At 58.7% G+C, this 13359-nt stretch overlaps 1 protein-coding gene across 2 annotated transcripts; it reads left to right on the top strand.

Moving 5' to 3' along the window:
- The first annotated feature begins 1124 nt into the window (after window positions 1-1124).
- Window positions 1125-12861, top strand: CCNQ (cyclin Q). Of its 2 annotated transcripts, none has more exons than XM_049644470.1 (5): window positions 1125-1454; window positions 4490-4673; window positions 6271-6403; window positions 8711-8938; window positions 12313-12861. In XM_049644470.1, exons 1-5 carry the CDS (start codon window positions 1337-1339, stop codon window positions 12400-12402), a joined length of 753 nt encoding a protein of 250 aa, XP_049500427.1. In that variant the 5' UTR covers window positions 1125-1336; the 3' UTR covers window positions 12403-12861. The 2 variants fall into 2 exon arrangements, with proteins under 2 accessions (XP_049500427.1, XP_049500428.1); XM_049644471.1 differs by having other exon boundaries at window positions 1128-1454; window positions 12373-12861.
- The last annotated feature ends 498 nt before the right edge of the window (window positions 12862-13359 follow it).

Here is a 13359-nt window from a genome sequence, read left to right as displayed (position 1 = left end):
ACCTGTGCACATGACCTTATTTGGTAATAGAGAAACGGGAGACACACAGACACACAGAGGAGAAGGCCAGGTGAGAACAGAGGCAGAGACCGAAGGGATGTGGCCACGAGCCAAGGAACACCTGGGGCCACCAGCAGCTGGAAGAGGAAAGATTTGTTTTAAGTCCCTCACTTTGGGGTCACCTGTGACGGCAGCCACAGGAAACAACCCCAGCTGGTGTGGAGAGAAGACTCGGGCCAGCTGCGGAAGGAGACGAGGCTGTCCCGGGCGCGTGAGGCTCGTCGGCGGAGTCCGGTCACCCTGGCGGAAGAGCTTGGGAGCAGTGGCTTTTTCCTCTCAAGGTTCTCAACTCTCTCAAATCATGGCAACCATCGGGCTGTATCAGAACCACCCAGATGGTCTGAGTCGTTGGCTGCGGAGTCCCTTTGGTGCTGTATATCTGAGGCCCGATGCATGATTTCCTGCTTGTGGAAGGCACACAAAGGAAGTGTGACATGGCATTGTGAGTTGGGTGGTTCACAACGTTCATTCATTTGGTGAGCTCCTAACGTGTGCCAGGCTGGGAAGGTGAGCGGAAGCCAGACCTCTCAGCGACGCAGAGGAAGACCCCAGAGACAAAACCCCGTGATGCAGTCATTCTTGGCACATTCCCTTCGGGGCTCATCTGCCTGTCTGGGGACTTTGGTAACGCGGGATTCAGCGTTTACGCACGCTGACACTGACTCACACGCTTTCTTCTGCTGGGAGCCGCCGGCGTCCCAGCGAAAGCACCCGTAAGCGCCCCTGGCCCCGGGGTTGGCAGACGCTGCCAGCTCTCCCAGTCCTAAACCCCGCTGGGCCAGCAGGCTGGAAGGACACCTTAGAGGGACCTAGGGGGCTTGCGGCTAAGATGTCTGGGGGTGCCCGTGACCTCGCGAAGCGGCCCAGCGGGTCCCGGGCTGCACGGGCACTAGGCGTGCGGCTCCCGGGGGCGGGACTTGAGGCTCTCGGGGGCGGGATACTGGGCTCCCAGGGGCGGGGCGTCAGCGCTCTAGGGCGAGGCACGTGGTGTTCGGGGACAGGGCGGGCGCCAGCCAGCCTCCCGGCCGGCCCGGCCTGTGCGCCTGCGCTCGCGCCTGCGCGCGGCCTGGCGGTCATTTCCACCCCCTCCCGGGGGGAGGGGGGTTGCTGCCGGGGGACGGGCCGGGGCGGGCCGGGGCGGGCCGGGGCGGGGTGGCCGGGACGGGACGGGACGGGGCGGCCGCGCGGGTCGCGAGGACCCCCCGGACCCGGCCGCCGCGCGCGCGGGCCCCTTCTCCTTACGGCGGGGGGGTCTGGGGCCGCGGGGCGGGGCCTCATGGAGGCCTTTGGTCCCGACAGTGGCGGAGCAGGGGACAAGGCGCGGGGTGCCGAGGGGCGGCCGGCGCCCGAGGCCAGGGTGCACTTCCGAGTGACGCGGTTCATCATGGAGGCAGGTAACCGCGGCGGGGAGGCGGGCTTGGCGCCCCGGGAGGCCGCCGCGCGCAGAGGGGACGCGCACGACGCGGGGCTGGCGCGGCCGGCCTGGCCCAGGGGGACAGGCCCGGCTCGGGGGCACAGGCCCCGGTGCGTCCGCGCCCCGCGTGCTAGGCTTTGAGCCGCGAGGCGGCCACGGTCACGGCCGTGTCTCGCCCGGGCGCGGGGGCCCAAGGAGAGGACGTGGAAAGGGGCCGGCCCCAGCTAGGAGGTGGCCGAGTCGGGGTGCCCGCGGCCGGGTGGCCTACCGTGCCTTCGGGCACGCCTGCCTGCCCGCGCGCTGGGTCGCGTGGAGGCTTTTGGCGCGGCCCTTGGTGACGCTCCTGACGACCCTTGTCGCCGAGGTCGCGTCACACCGCGGACCCAGGGTGCGGCTGGCGTGTTGAGCCCCACCAGGGTGTCCACACGGGTGTCGGGCGCGGCTACTCCTAAAGGCGACACAATGAAGCGAAGGAGGTTCCTGTGGAAACATTGTTTCCGTCTCTGGCAACACTATCTTGCTCGGCTGGCACGCACTTTATTTCCGATCTTTGTTACTTCGTGTGCACTGTGCCGGGAAAGGGGTTTGGGGGAGTCGGCCGTCAAGTCAAGGTCAGCAGAGCCAGGGGAAATGATGCAGGACAGTTAAGCCCAGTGATCTGTACATTTCATTTCGAGGAAGAGTGGCACAACGTCCGAAGGAGGATGGCAGCGACCGCTCAGATGCTGCCGTGCGTGTGCTTGGATGGCCCCTGGACACCAGGGAAGCGGGCGGTGCTTTGAGCATTTGCCACAGAAAACAAGACGAGGAGGGGGGCGCCTGGGTGACTTGGTCGGTTAAGCATCCGACTTCAGCTCAGGCCATGATCTCACACTTCCAAAGTTCGAGCCCCGCGTCGGGCTCTGTGCCGACAGCTCGGAGCCTGGAGCCTGCTTTGGATTCGGTGTCTCCCTCTCTCTCTGCCCCTCCCCTGTTCACGCTCTGTCTCTTAATAATAAATAAACGTTGAAAACATTTTTAAAAATTTAAAAATTAGAACAAGACTTGGAGGGTCATGTGCAGTGATACCACCTTATCTGACACCTCTAGGAGTGAGGGGTCCCCTGCAGAAACTGTCTATGTAACTGAAATTCAAATCTTGAACTGCTAAGAGCTCTTCGAGGTACCACTCTTAAAGGACTTCTTTATACAATGTGTTGCACATGCCCTAGCCCTCTGTGTGACGCTAAATACTAGTCCTGCAAAGATGTCCCCATCCTAATTCACAGGACCTGTGACTGTTACCTCAGGTAGCAAAGGACATTTGGAGGTGGGATTAAGCATCTTGATATGGGGCAACTATCCTAGATTATTCACTAGGCCCGAGATAATCACACCTGTCACATTCTTTTTTTTTTTTTTTAATTTTTTTTAACGTTTATTTATTTTTGAGACAGACAGAGCATGAACGGGGGAGGGTCAGAGAGAGAGGGAGACACAGAATCTGAAACAGGCTCCAGGCTCTGAGCGGTCAGCACAGAGCCCAACGCCAGGCTCGAACTCACGGACCGCGAGATCATGACCTGAGCCAAAGTCGGCCGCTTAACCGACTGAGCCACCCAGGCGCCCCACACCTGTCATATCCTTAACGAGAGAGGCCAAAGTGACAGGCCGAGAAGTCCATGTAACGATGGGAGCATAGAAGATTGCAGACACGTCTAAAAGCTGGAAACGGCAAGGAAACATTGTCTCCTGCAGGCTCTAGAAGGAACCCACCCTGCTGACACCTGGAATTTAGCGTCTAAGACTCATTTCAGACTTCTCACCACACCCAGTGAGAGAGAAACAATGTTTGAAGCCACTGACTTTGTGGTCATTGCTTGCAGTAGCCCCAGGAAACTCCTACGCCTTGGCCGATATTGCACGTGATTGCCACCTTCTTTCAGTCTATTGGGAGTCATTTAACCTTCTCTTCTTAAAAAAATTTTTTTTTTACATTTTATTTATTTTTGATAGAGACAGAGCACAAATGGGGGAGGGGCAGAGAGAGCCGGAGACCCAGAATCAGAATCCGAAGCAGGCTGCAGGCTCTGAGCTGTCAGCACAGAGCCCGACACGGGGCTCAAACTCACAAACCGCGAGATCGTGACCTGAGCCAAAGTCGGACGCGCAACCGACTGAGCCACCCAGGCGCCCCTAACCTTCTCTTCTTAACCCTGCTCGTGGCGAATTTATATCATTGGTTCTGGGACCCAGTGCAGTGGTTACCTTAGGAGCCGTCCAGAGGCGGGGTGGGAGCTGGGCTTTAACCCCCAAATCAAACCAGCACGTGTTCCGGTTTTGGAGTTCCGTTCCCTTTTCAGGGTGTCACTCACTGTCCTTCCCCAGGAGGGGGGGGGGTGCTGTCTGAGGTCACAGGTGTTGCTATTTTCCCTGCTCTGCCTGCAGTTGCCTTTGACAACGACCCTGCTGGCTTTTCACCTTTTTTCACTTTCAGACAAGGAAACCAGGGCTGAGTAAAATCTTTAGTTGGCAACACTGGGACTTTGTGGTAGAGGCCTTTTTCACCTGCTGTCATCTCGGCAGGAGTTTTGTTGGGTGCGCCGTGGGGGTGGGGGTGACCTCTAGTTAAATGCTTGCTAAGGTAGCAGGGGACACACGGCCGGGTGTGGTCCCGGCCACGATGCTGGCGATGTTGTGCGGAAGCTGATAGGCCCAAGTGCTAAGTGAGGACTAGTCTGAAGCCTTGCTTGTCCTTATATGGTCTTCAGTTCCGTAGCTCCGGTGTCTCGGTGGTGGTGGTGGTGGGGGGGGGGCTTGGTGGAAGTGTGGGATCTGCATTTGAGCACTCCTCCCCACCCCCTGGGGGCTTGTTAGCCCATTAGAATCTGAGAAGCCTGGCTCAGAACCCCTCGGGTCTGGGGCTTGTCTGAGCGAGGGGCATACACCCTCCGGGCCGACCCATGCCTCCCCGCTCACTTTGGCCGAGGGCGGGCACTGGATCCAACTCCTCTCCTGCCTGCTTTCCCTCGGTAGGTGTCAAGCTAGGGATGCAGTCCATTGCCGTTGCCACTGCTTGCACCATTTACCATAAGTTCTTCTGCGAGATCAACCTGGACGCCTATGACCCCTACTTGGTCGCCATGTCTGCCCTTTACTTGGCCGGCAAAGTGGAGGAACAGCACCTGCGCACTCGTGACATCATCAACGTGTCCAACAGGTAATGGCTCCTGGGCGCAGGCATTTGAGAGGTGCCAGCTGTCGAGCTCAGAAGGAAGCCCCGGCCAGGAGCGGGGGGTGGTCTCGAACTGGGGCAAGAAGCACTAGCAGCAGAGGCAGGAATGAGCCCGTCAGAAAGCCATGGGGGTCAGTGGGAGAGAAAGCGAGGCCAGATGAAGGGAGGCGTCACAGGCCAAAGGAGTGCGGAGGACTTGGGTACGGCAGAGGCCCCGGCGTCATGGGCTGGGGGACATGCCTAGAGCACGGGGATCTTGGAGAGATGTATCAAAGAGGATTCACCTGGGCTTTTGGACAGGATGGATCAAACCAGTTGTGTTGTGTGGACTGAGTCAGGCAATTACTTTATTGAGATGGTGTCAGAAACGGAGTCAGAGTTGCTGGCAAGCATCTCTTGTCCCCGTGTGGGCGCGGTGCTCTGTGGGCGGCACCTCGGGGTGCAAGTAGCCCTGTTCCTATCGCAGAAGGACGTGGGGGTCCAGCCAGCCGGGCCGCACGGAGACCCCAGGGGGCCCGGGAGGAAGCAATTTATGGAGAGTTACTGATAGCAGCATGGCATAACCTTTCTAGAAACTCATGATTAGAAAAGAAAACTGTTTTCTGCTGCTTCTCTTTTAATAAACAGGGAGCAGAAAAAGCACTCCTTACCCCCCAAGCACGACAGGCTCACAGCGTACCGTTCGAGATGAAGAGCAGAACAGGCGAGGGAACCAAGGGAGGGCCGCCAGAGTCCACCTGTAATTGCCAGGTCCCCAGCAGGGAGGACCGGCAGAGGGGACATTGTGTGGATCGCTAATTAGACATGGCACCCGGTGGGGGCAGGGGGTGTTCTGTGGGGAGGTTGGACCGTGAGTGAAGAGCTAGGGAGGCTGAATCGTCGGCAGAGAATTTTGGTCCCTTGAGTGGGAATCCGTACATGTTGGTGATCCTGCGTAGCTGGGACTGTCGTGGATGTATATGGTGCCAATAAGGACAGTAGGGTCCGGGAAACAAACAGCTGAAATACGTGGAGTCTTCTGCACGCAGCAGCCCCATGATGTGTTTACACGCCTTCCTTGGGCCCAGAGTAAGAGCTTCCGGTCTCTCCGGAGCAGGTGCAGAGAGGTCATCTTTACACTTGACCTCTTGCCAAGGGATTGGTACAGCCCGTCAGGGCTAAAGCCAGAAGCGGGCTGCTTTTTGTCTGCTGGTTACTGTTCTGATGCCGTATCCTAGACGTATAAATGAAGGATGACTTATAAAAACGTAAGTAGGAGGGGCGCCTGGGTGGCTCAGTCGGTTAAGCGTCCGGCTTGCGCTCAGGTCACGATCTCACGGATCGTGGGTTGGAGCCCCACAGCGGGCTGTGTGCCGACAGCTCGAAGCCTGGAGCCCGCTTCGGATTCTGCGTCTCCCTCTTTCTCTGCCCCTCTCCCACTCGCGCGCTCTCTATCTCTTACTCAAGAAAACAAAAACGGAAGCAAAACATAAGTAGGCTGGGCCGAAGAACGCTGCAGTGTGTATCTGGACGTCACCTGACTCGAGGGGCTCCTCACGGAAACTTCCCTGGCTGCCATAAGCGTTGCTGTCTCTCCGTGCAGGTACTTTCACCCGGGCAGTGAACCCTTGGAGCTGGACTCCCGCTTCTGGGCCCTGCGGGACAGTATAGTGCAGTGTGAACTCCTCATGCTGAGAGTCCTGCGTTTCCAAGTCTCCTTCCAGCACCCACACAAGGTACATGCTGGGGAATTGGCAACTGTCTCCGGAGGCACGAGCTCATTTTTCTCTTTTGTCCTGAGACGGCACCCACTGAACCCTCAAGAACATGTCGGGTGTGCGAGGCAGAGCAGAGCCACCTCTGGGAACTGGGGGCCCCCGGCCGCACACGGTGACTGGCTTGGTGGCCTCGCTTGTTCTGCTTTCAGGGTTCTCTCAGGCAGTTCCGATGTCGGCGTCTGCCTTTCTGCCTGCGTGGCCAAGGCCACAAGCCGAGATCCGTGTGATTCTCCAAAGCCCTGGCAGACCCCGTGACCCACATAGATGGTATGCTCAGTGGGCCACGGGGAAACGGGGCCGCTTTCGTGATCTCCCCGAGGCCCTGTCCCCGAGAGGTGCTGCTCAGCTGCAGAGCTCACATCCTGCTCAGCTGTGCTTACAAACCCACAAGACGAGCTGAGTCACAGAGTTGAGTGGCACACTTTTAACGGCTAGGAATCGGCAAGGCCCAGCAGGACTGTGTGACACCCTTTGAGTACTTGGATGTGGTGATACTTTGGGGTCCAGGCCCCCATGTGGGCAGCTTGGAAAGGTGGCCTGCAGGGACACATGTGGGGCAGTGGGGGGTTGGGACGGGGGTGTCGTGACCAGGATCTTGCCTCTTTTCTGATTGAAATTTTTATTGGGGCGCCTGGGTGGCTCAGTCAGTTAAGCTTCTGAATTTGGCTCAGGTCATGATCTTGTGGTTCATGAGTTCGAGTCCCGCGTCGGGCTCTGTGTTGTCAGCACAGAGCCTGGAGCCTGCTTCTGATTCCGTCTCTCCCTGTCTCTGTCTCTCCCCCACTCATGCTCTGTCTCTCTCTCTCAAAAATAGATGCACGTCAAAAAAATAAATAAAAAACCCAACTGAAATTTGTATTGAAGTAATTGTAGATTTACAAGCAGTCGGAGGAAGTAACAGAGAATCCTACTTGGGACAGAGATACTGTGGGACCCTGTAGTCGTTGCAAAAGCTAGGGGTTCCCGGGGTCGTTGCTTCTTACTTGTACTGCACGGTGCTACACCATTTCGTCACGTTACTGCCTTCATCTGTTTGCCAGCGCAGTTAAAATACAAAAGCACCCCATCACCCCGGGGGTTCTTGTAATCTCTGCCCCCCCCCCGCCCCCCCCTTCCAAACCGCCTTCCCTATCCCAGAAGCCCCTGGTGGAGATTTTGAAACAGTCGTGCTTTCAGTTGGTGGCATGATGCACGGGAAAGGCAGCAGCCGCTCTGGCTCTAGAGGGGGCACTCGTGGCACCAAGTCTGAGGACGAGCGGCAGCGGCCAAGGGGGTAATCGGGCAGGGGAGCAGGGCTCAGCGTTACCCTGAGCCTAGCGGCCTTCCCCTTCCGTCGGGTTGGGACGGGGTGTAGGGCAGCAGTTGAGCCCCCTGTCCCATGGCGTGCAAGAGTCCCACGCCCGTGTGTTCATGCCTGTGGACCGGGCGGTTCAAGCAAAGCGGCTGTCTTCCCAGAGCGAGAGCTGACAGGCAGCTGAGCCGACAGGTCGATAAGAGTTTACAGCCAAGGGCAGCACTACCGGGACACACAGTCACCAGTTTTAGTCCCCCTGAAAGCAGGCGTCCTGTCTCTGGGAAGTCCCCGGCCTCAGGCTGGGCGCACAGGCTGGCACGATGTTTGGACCGGAAGACAAGGGCGCTATTTCTGGCGCCGGTGTGGAGTTGGGCAGGGGCATGTGCCGAACGACCTCTGACGATGACGAGAGCGGGGGCCCGTGATGGAGATGGACCGTGGCACAGGTGGCCATCGAGAGCGGCCCAGGCGGGTTCCGGGAGCGGGGCCGCCAGTTGACGGTGGGTGGGCACACGGGGACCGGCTCAGTGGGGAGAGATGATTTCAGGCAGAGGGAGCAGTAAATGACCAGGCCATGAGGGATCCGTGCTTGGCCTGTTCCCACATGGTAGGGGGTGGGGCAGGGCAGGGCTGGCAGGGCTTGGGGGCCAGTGGAAGATACTGGGGCTTTTTTCATTCTTTTTTTTTTTTTTTGAAGTGGGCTTCACGCCCAGTGTGGAGCCCCACATGGGGCTCGAACTCACAACCCTGAGGTCAAGACCTGAGCTGAGATCAAAAGTCACATGCTCAGCTGACTGAGCCATCCAGGCGCCCCCAGCGGGGCTTTTTCCTAAGTGACACAGGGAGCCGTTGGAGGGCTTGAGCAGAGAGTGGCGGGTGGACGCAGGGGCCACAGCGCCTCGCAGTGGGGAGGCAGGTGGCTAGGGACTGGAGCCCTGAAGGCCAACCGGCTGACTGGTGTGTCTTTGCAGTACCTGCTCCACTACCTGATTTCCCTCAAGAACTGGCTGAATCGTTACAGCTGGCAGCGGACCCCCATTTCCGTCACTGCCTGGGCCCTGCTGCGGGACAGCTACCATGGGGGGCTGTGCCTCCGGTTCCGGGCTCAGCACATAGCCGTGGCAGTGCTCCACCTGGCCCTGCAGGCCTACGGGGTCGAGGTGCCCGCCGAGGCCGAGGCCGAGAAGCCGTGGTGGCAGGTGAGGTGACTGCTGAGTGTTCTGCTTTCCTTCGCCTGAGGACTTTCAGGAGTCCCGGTACCTGGGTGCCTGTGTCTGCTTGTAGTGATTATCCGTGAAGGGAGATACGTGCCACTGCGGGACATTGAAGCTCGAACGTCGCCCGTCACAGTAGTCTAAGGCAGGAGAGGCTCTCCACCTTGGCCCTGTGGACGTTGGGGGCTAGATCACGCTCTGTAGGTGCCGGGAGTATCCCCTGCCTCGATCATGGCGACCAGAAGTGTCTCCGGACATCACCAAGTGTCCCGGGGTGGGGATGGCCGCCACTTGAGAGGCACTTTGCTCAACCGAGCATTTTTATTGGACCGAGTGGGAGCTTACCATAGATCAGGGCTTAATATGCATGGATTCGCATCAGGAGAAGTTATAGGGGGTCCTCTGAAAGGATGGACTGATGACAGACAGGTAGATAGATGACAGACGGGTGGAGGGCTGGGTGGGTGGCTAGAGGGTGGATAAGGAGCCTGGTGCTTGGAAGATTCGTTGGCCTCCCCCAGACCTGCCGAATGCACAGTGCTGTTTGTAGAGGGCGAGTCTGTGGGAAGGGCTGCTGCCCTCAAGGACTTCTGCAGCCCTATCGACTTTGGAATTTGGAGATCATTTGCAGTTTGTCCTTTCCCATACTTGAAGCTTGCTGCTCCTTTGTCATAACCCCTCATTGTGTGGCCTTGCCCTGTAGGGGGTCCTCTGCAAGCAGTATTTTCGGTGACTGAAGGTTTCGTCCCCTGCAAAACCCCCAGTGGCCAGAAATCTAAAATGTGTCATCTGTTTCATGAACAGAGGGTGCCACCTGGGTGCCTTCCCGCGTGTGCTCCTGGCTGCCCCTCCCTTCCTGCCGCTCTTGGCTCCGATGATGTCTCTCCTTTCCTGATGCTCCTCCCCCAGCCTGCTTGCCCTCCCCGGACACCCGGCTTTTCCTGCTTTTTGTTCTATGTCCTTTATTGCCTGTGGAACCGCCCACCCCCCACCCAATCGCACTGTCAGTGCCTGGAGGTCAAGGATGTTGTCTGCTCTATCAGCCGCCCTATGACCAGGGCCTAGAGCTGGCACATAGCAGGTGCTCGTGCACCCTTGAGCACACTGACACATAGTAGGTGCTTGTGCACCCTTGAGCACACACATGTGTCGTCCCGCTCTCAGGTGAGACACGCCTCCTCTGGCAGCATGGGGTTGAGGAGGCATCTTGCTCCATGCTGGGGCTTCTCGGGGGCTTCCAGATCATGTGGCCGTGGTGTCCCTGCTCTGTTGGAATCGGGTGGTAGCACAAGGGGCTGCCACTTCCTGGCCCTGCTCACACAGGACGTTTGGTGGGCACGGCAGCCCGTCTCTGGGCTGCTTAGACCTGTGGTGCCATCGCTTGCTTCCCATCGTCTCGCTCGCCTCTGTTTGTGTCTTCCTTTCTTCTCTCCTTTCTTTTTGCTTGCTCCTGAACTTCACTGGGCGCCACCTTGCTGCCTCTGGCTCCCGTGCATGGCCCTCACCAGCGAAAGGTGCCGGGCAGGATGGGGTGGCGCATCCCCGTTCACTCAGCTCTTTACCTGTTCTGGCTGGCTCTGGGCCACACGCGCCAGGAGCAGCCGAAGCTGCCCTTGGGGCTCGTGACGTGCAAGGACCAGTTGCCTAATGATAAGCGGCTCCGGATGACGCCCCCGCCTGCCCGGCCCCGGGACACTGAAGTCTGAGCTGGGAAACGCTTTTCCTCCTTGCAGTAACCGCCTGTCTGTGGTCACTTGTCTCCTGGGGGCGGGTCGGGACACTCGGTCGAGCCTGATGTGCTTCTCCCCCAGCAGCCTGCCCGCACTGGCGTGTGACAGTGGCGAGGCGGGCCTTTGTGCCAAGCCGTGTCGGGCCGCTGGGCGGACGGGGCAGTGCCTCTCAAGCCGTAGCATGTTGTAGCAGGTGCAGGATTACTGTCCTTGCTAAGGCTGAATTCTGTTCCATGCTGTGGACCGAGCACATTGTGTCTGCGCGTTCCTCCGTGGATGGACGCTTGGGCTGCTTCCAGCTTCTGGCCCTGGACTACTTTTTAACGGTGTTGCTCTGCTTGGGGTCTCCAGGAACACACACGTTTCTGAAGCATTGATTTTCTACCCAGAGTCTGGGGTGAGATGGCCAATCTCCGTGAGCCAGGGCTTAGGGGATTTTCAGGTCACTGTTTCCTACCTGCAGTAGTGGCTTGTGGAGGGTCCTAGCTTTCTTTGGGGGCCGTAGAGGGTGTGGACTCGGGTCTAGTTTTTGCCCTGGCTTGGCCCAAAATCTTAACCCTCCTGGCACTTTGGTTCCCCAAGCAGCAAGCCCTGGGCCCAAGGTGGGCCACAGCATCAAACCAAGACCTCCTTGTTTTGCCTTTTACTTTCCATGTCATCACGGGTCCCCGAGAGCACCCTAGGGCTCGGTGCTGCACTAGGAGGGCCACGGAACTCAGCAGAGCCGTCCTACTCGTGGTTATGGCCGTTACAATGGCTGCTTACAGTGAGAGGATACAGGGGGGAGTCAGCAAGGACCAAAGGGGCGTAGGGCGGGGTCCGGGGCAGACCGGGGGTGGGCTTCCGGGTCCCTGGCCAGGGGGGTCGTGGGGCAGTGCGGTCCGTCCCGCGGTGACGCGCGACGACGCGCGCAGGATGCCGCCGCCGGGGAAGCTTCCCTGAGCGCCGGCGTCCGGGGACTTCAGTGGGGGTCGGTCCTGTGGGCCCGGGGCTCCCGCGTGGCTGACCTCAGATCCTCAGTCTCTGCCCCCAAGACGTGAAGCCGGGGCCCCACCAGGAATCACGCTGTCGGCGCAGACGGCCTGGCAGGGCCCTCAGGGAATCCGAGACCCTCTCATCAGGCAGGACGTGCCAGGGGCCTAGAAGTCCTTTCCCAGGGGCTGGGCAAGGGCCAGAACTTCCTTGGGAACATGCAGGGTTAGCCCCGAGCTGCACACTCGTCGTGGTTTGGGTCCCTGGGGATTCACTTTACGCTTTGATGAGCTCTCGCGCACAGTCAGGAGGACGTCTGGCCCAGGTGCTCTCCAGGCCCAGCCCACGGTGGAGGGGGCTTTGGGTGATCTAGCCTGCTAACCCCTGGAAATGGACTCCTGGCCCAGCTCGGTCACCAACTCCCTGTCCCATCTGGACTGGGTGATCACCAAGGCCTCTTCCATCTGGAATGTTCTCTGCTTTGTGATCAGCCTTGGCAGGCTGGAAGTAAACTGGCTTTGCAGAGAGCCACCATTATTTGTGATAGCCAAGTCCCCGGCTATCTCCCCTATGCAGTGTGATTCTGCGCTTACTGGAGGGTGCCTTGTCTGATGCAGAGGGAGTCTAATCAGAACCTGTTTTCCTTCTCCTTTCTAGGTGTTTAGTGACGACCTTACCAAGCCAATCATTGATAACATTGTGTCTGATCTCATTCAGATTTATACCATGGACACAGAGATCCCCTAAGGCCCTGGTCCAGGCCTGCCCAAAGAGAAGCCCGGGATGCTCGGCCGCCTGGGGACAGCGCCACCACATCGCCGTGACAGCTGGTCCCCAGAGGACCAGCTGCGAGGACTGGTTCTGTGCTTCTGGAGACAGGCTGGTGAAGGCGATGACATATGCTGCCACTTTGATTCTCATGCTTTGACTGTCCCTAGCAGCTGTGGTCCAGACGGTGACGGGAGCCATACGTCCTGCGGGCAGGCCGGGGCGGGCCAGGGGAAGGGCCCGCAAGGCGTCCCTGTCTGATTTTGTCCTTTGAGAGGGCACCAAATGCAGTTGAGCTGTGACATCATTGGAAGGAAAACCAGAGAACAGATAAGACTGCACCCTTGGGGATTTTTTAAAAGCCAGATTTATAGAAAGGATGAATGTGTGACATAGATGGAATTCTATTTTGTATAATAAAAGATGATACAAGTCAAATGTGATGTCCTGTCATTGCCCTATGGCCTGTGCTGCTCTGGGCTTTTGATGGGTGCCACCCAGCCTCAGTTTCCCCTAAAATGCTCTCTCTGGGCGGAACTGCCCCTCGTGCACCTGCGGTGTTCTTGGGGGCAGGGGTATCCATCGCTTTCTGACGGCGTGATGGCCCAGCGTGTGCTCATGTCACGGTGGCGTGCCCTGAGGGAGTCCACGTGTCCTCGCTCCTCCACTGGAACATTCGCAGAGCCTGGCAGTCCCGCTCAGCGAGCGAGGCTTACTTTGGGAGAGTCTAGAGAATCTCAGAGCCATGGCTCCCTCCTGACCCACCCAGAAGGCCCTTTTTCCAGAAGAACTGCTTTGGGCCGCCCAGAGAAACAGAGCAGCCTAGGTTGTTCTCCGTGGGGATGCGCATCGGGCTCGACACACATCAGTGGGGCCGTCCTTCAACACATGATGGTGTGAGGGCCAGCGGAGCATGGGCTCTGGGGACTGGCTGCC

The sequence above is a fragment of the Panthera uncia genome, chromosome X (assembly GCF_023721935.1).
Source record: "Panthera uncia isolate 11264 chromosome X, Puncia_PCG_1.0, whole genome shotgun sequence".
NCBI classification, from domain to species: Eukaryota; Metazoa; Chordata; class Mammalia; order Carnivora; family Felidae; genus Panthera; species Panthera uncia.
Note: the sequence above shows the minus strand (reverse complement) of the source record. Positions and strands in the feature narration are given on the sequence as shown.

Excerpts from the sequence above, each read along its gene's own strand:
- CCNQ (XM_049644470.1), top strand. The coding sequence starts at position 1,337 with ATGGAGGCCTTTGGTCCCGACAGTGGCGGAGCAGGGGACAAGGCGCGG. Across the intron at positions 4,674-6,270 it reads ATCATCAACGTGTCCAACAG|GTACTTTCACCCGGGCAGTG; the intron begins GTAATGGCTCCT and ends CTCTCCGTGCAG. Across the intron at positions 6,404-8,710 it reads CCTTCCAGCACCCACACAAG|TACCTGCTCCACTACCTGAT; the intron begins GTACATGCTGGG and ends GTGTCTTTGCAG.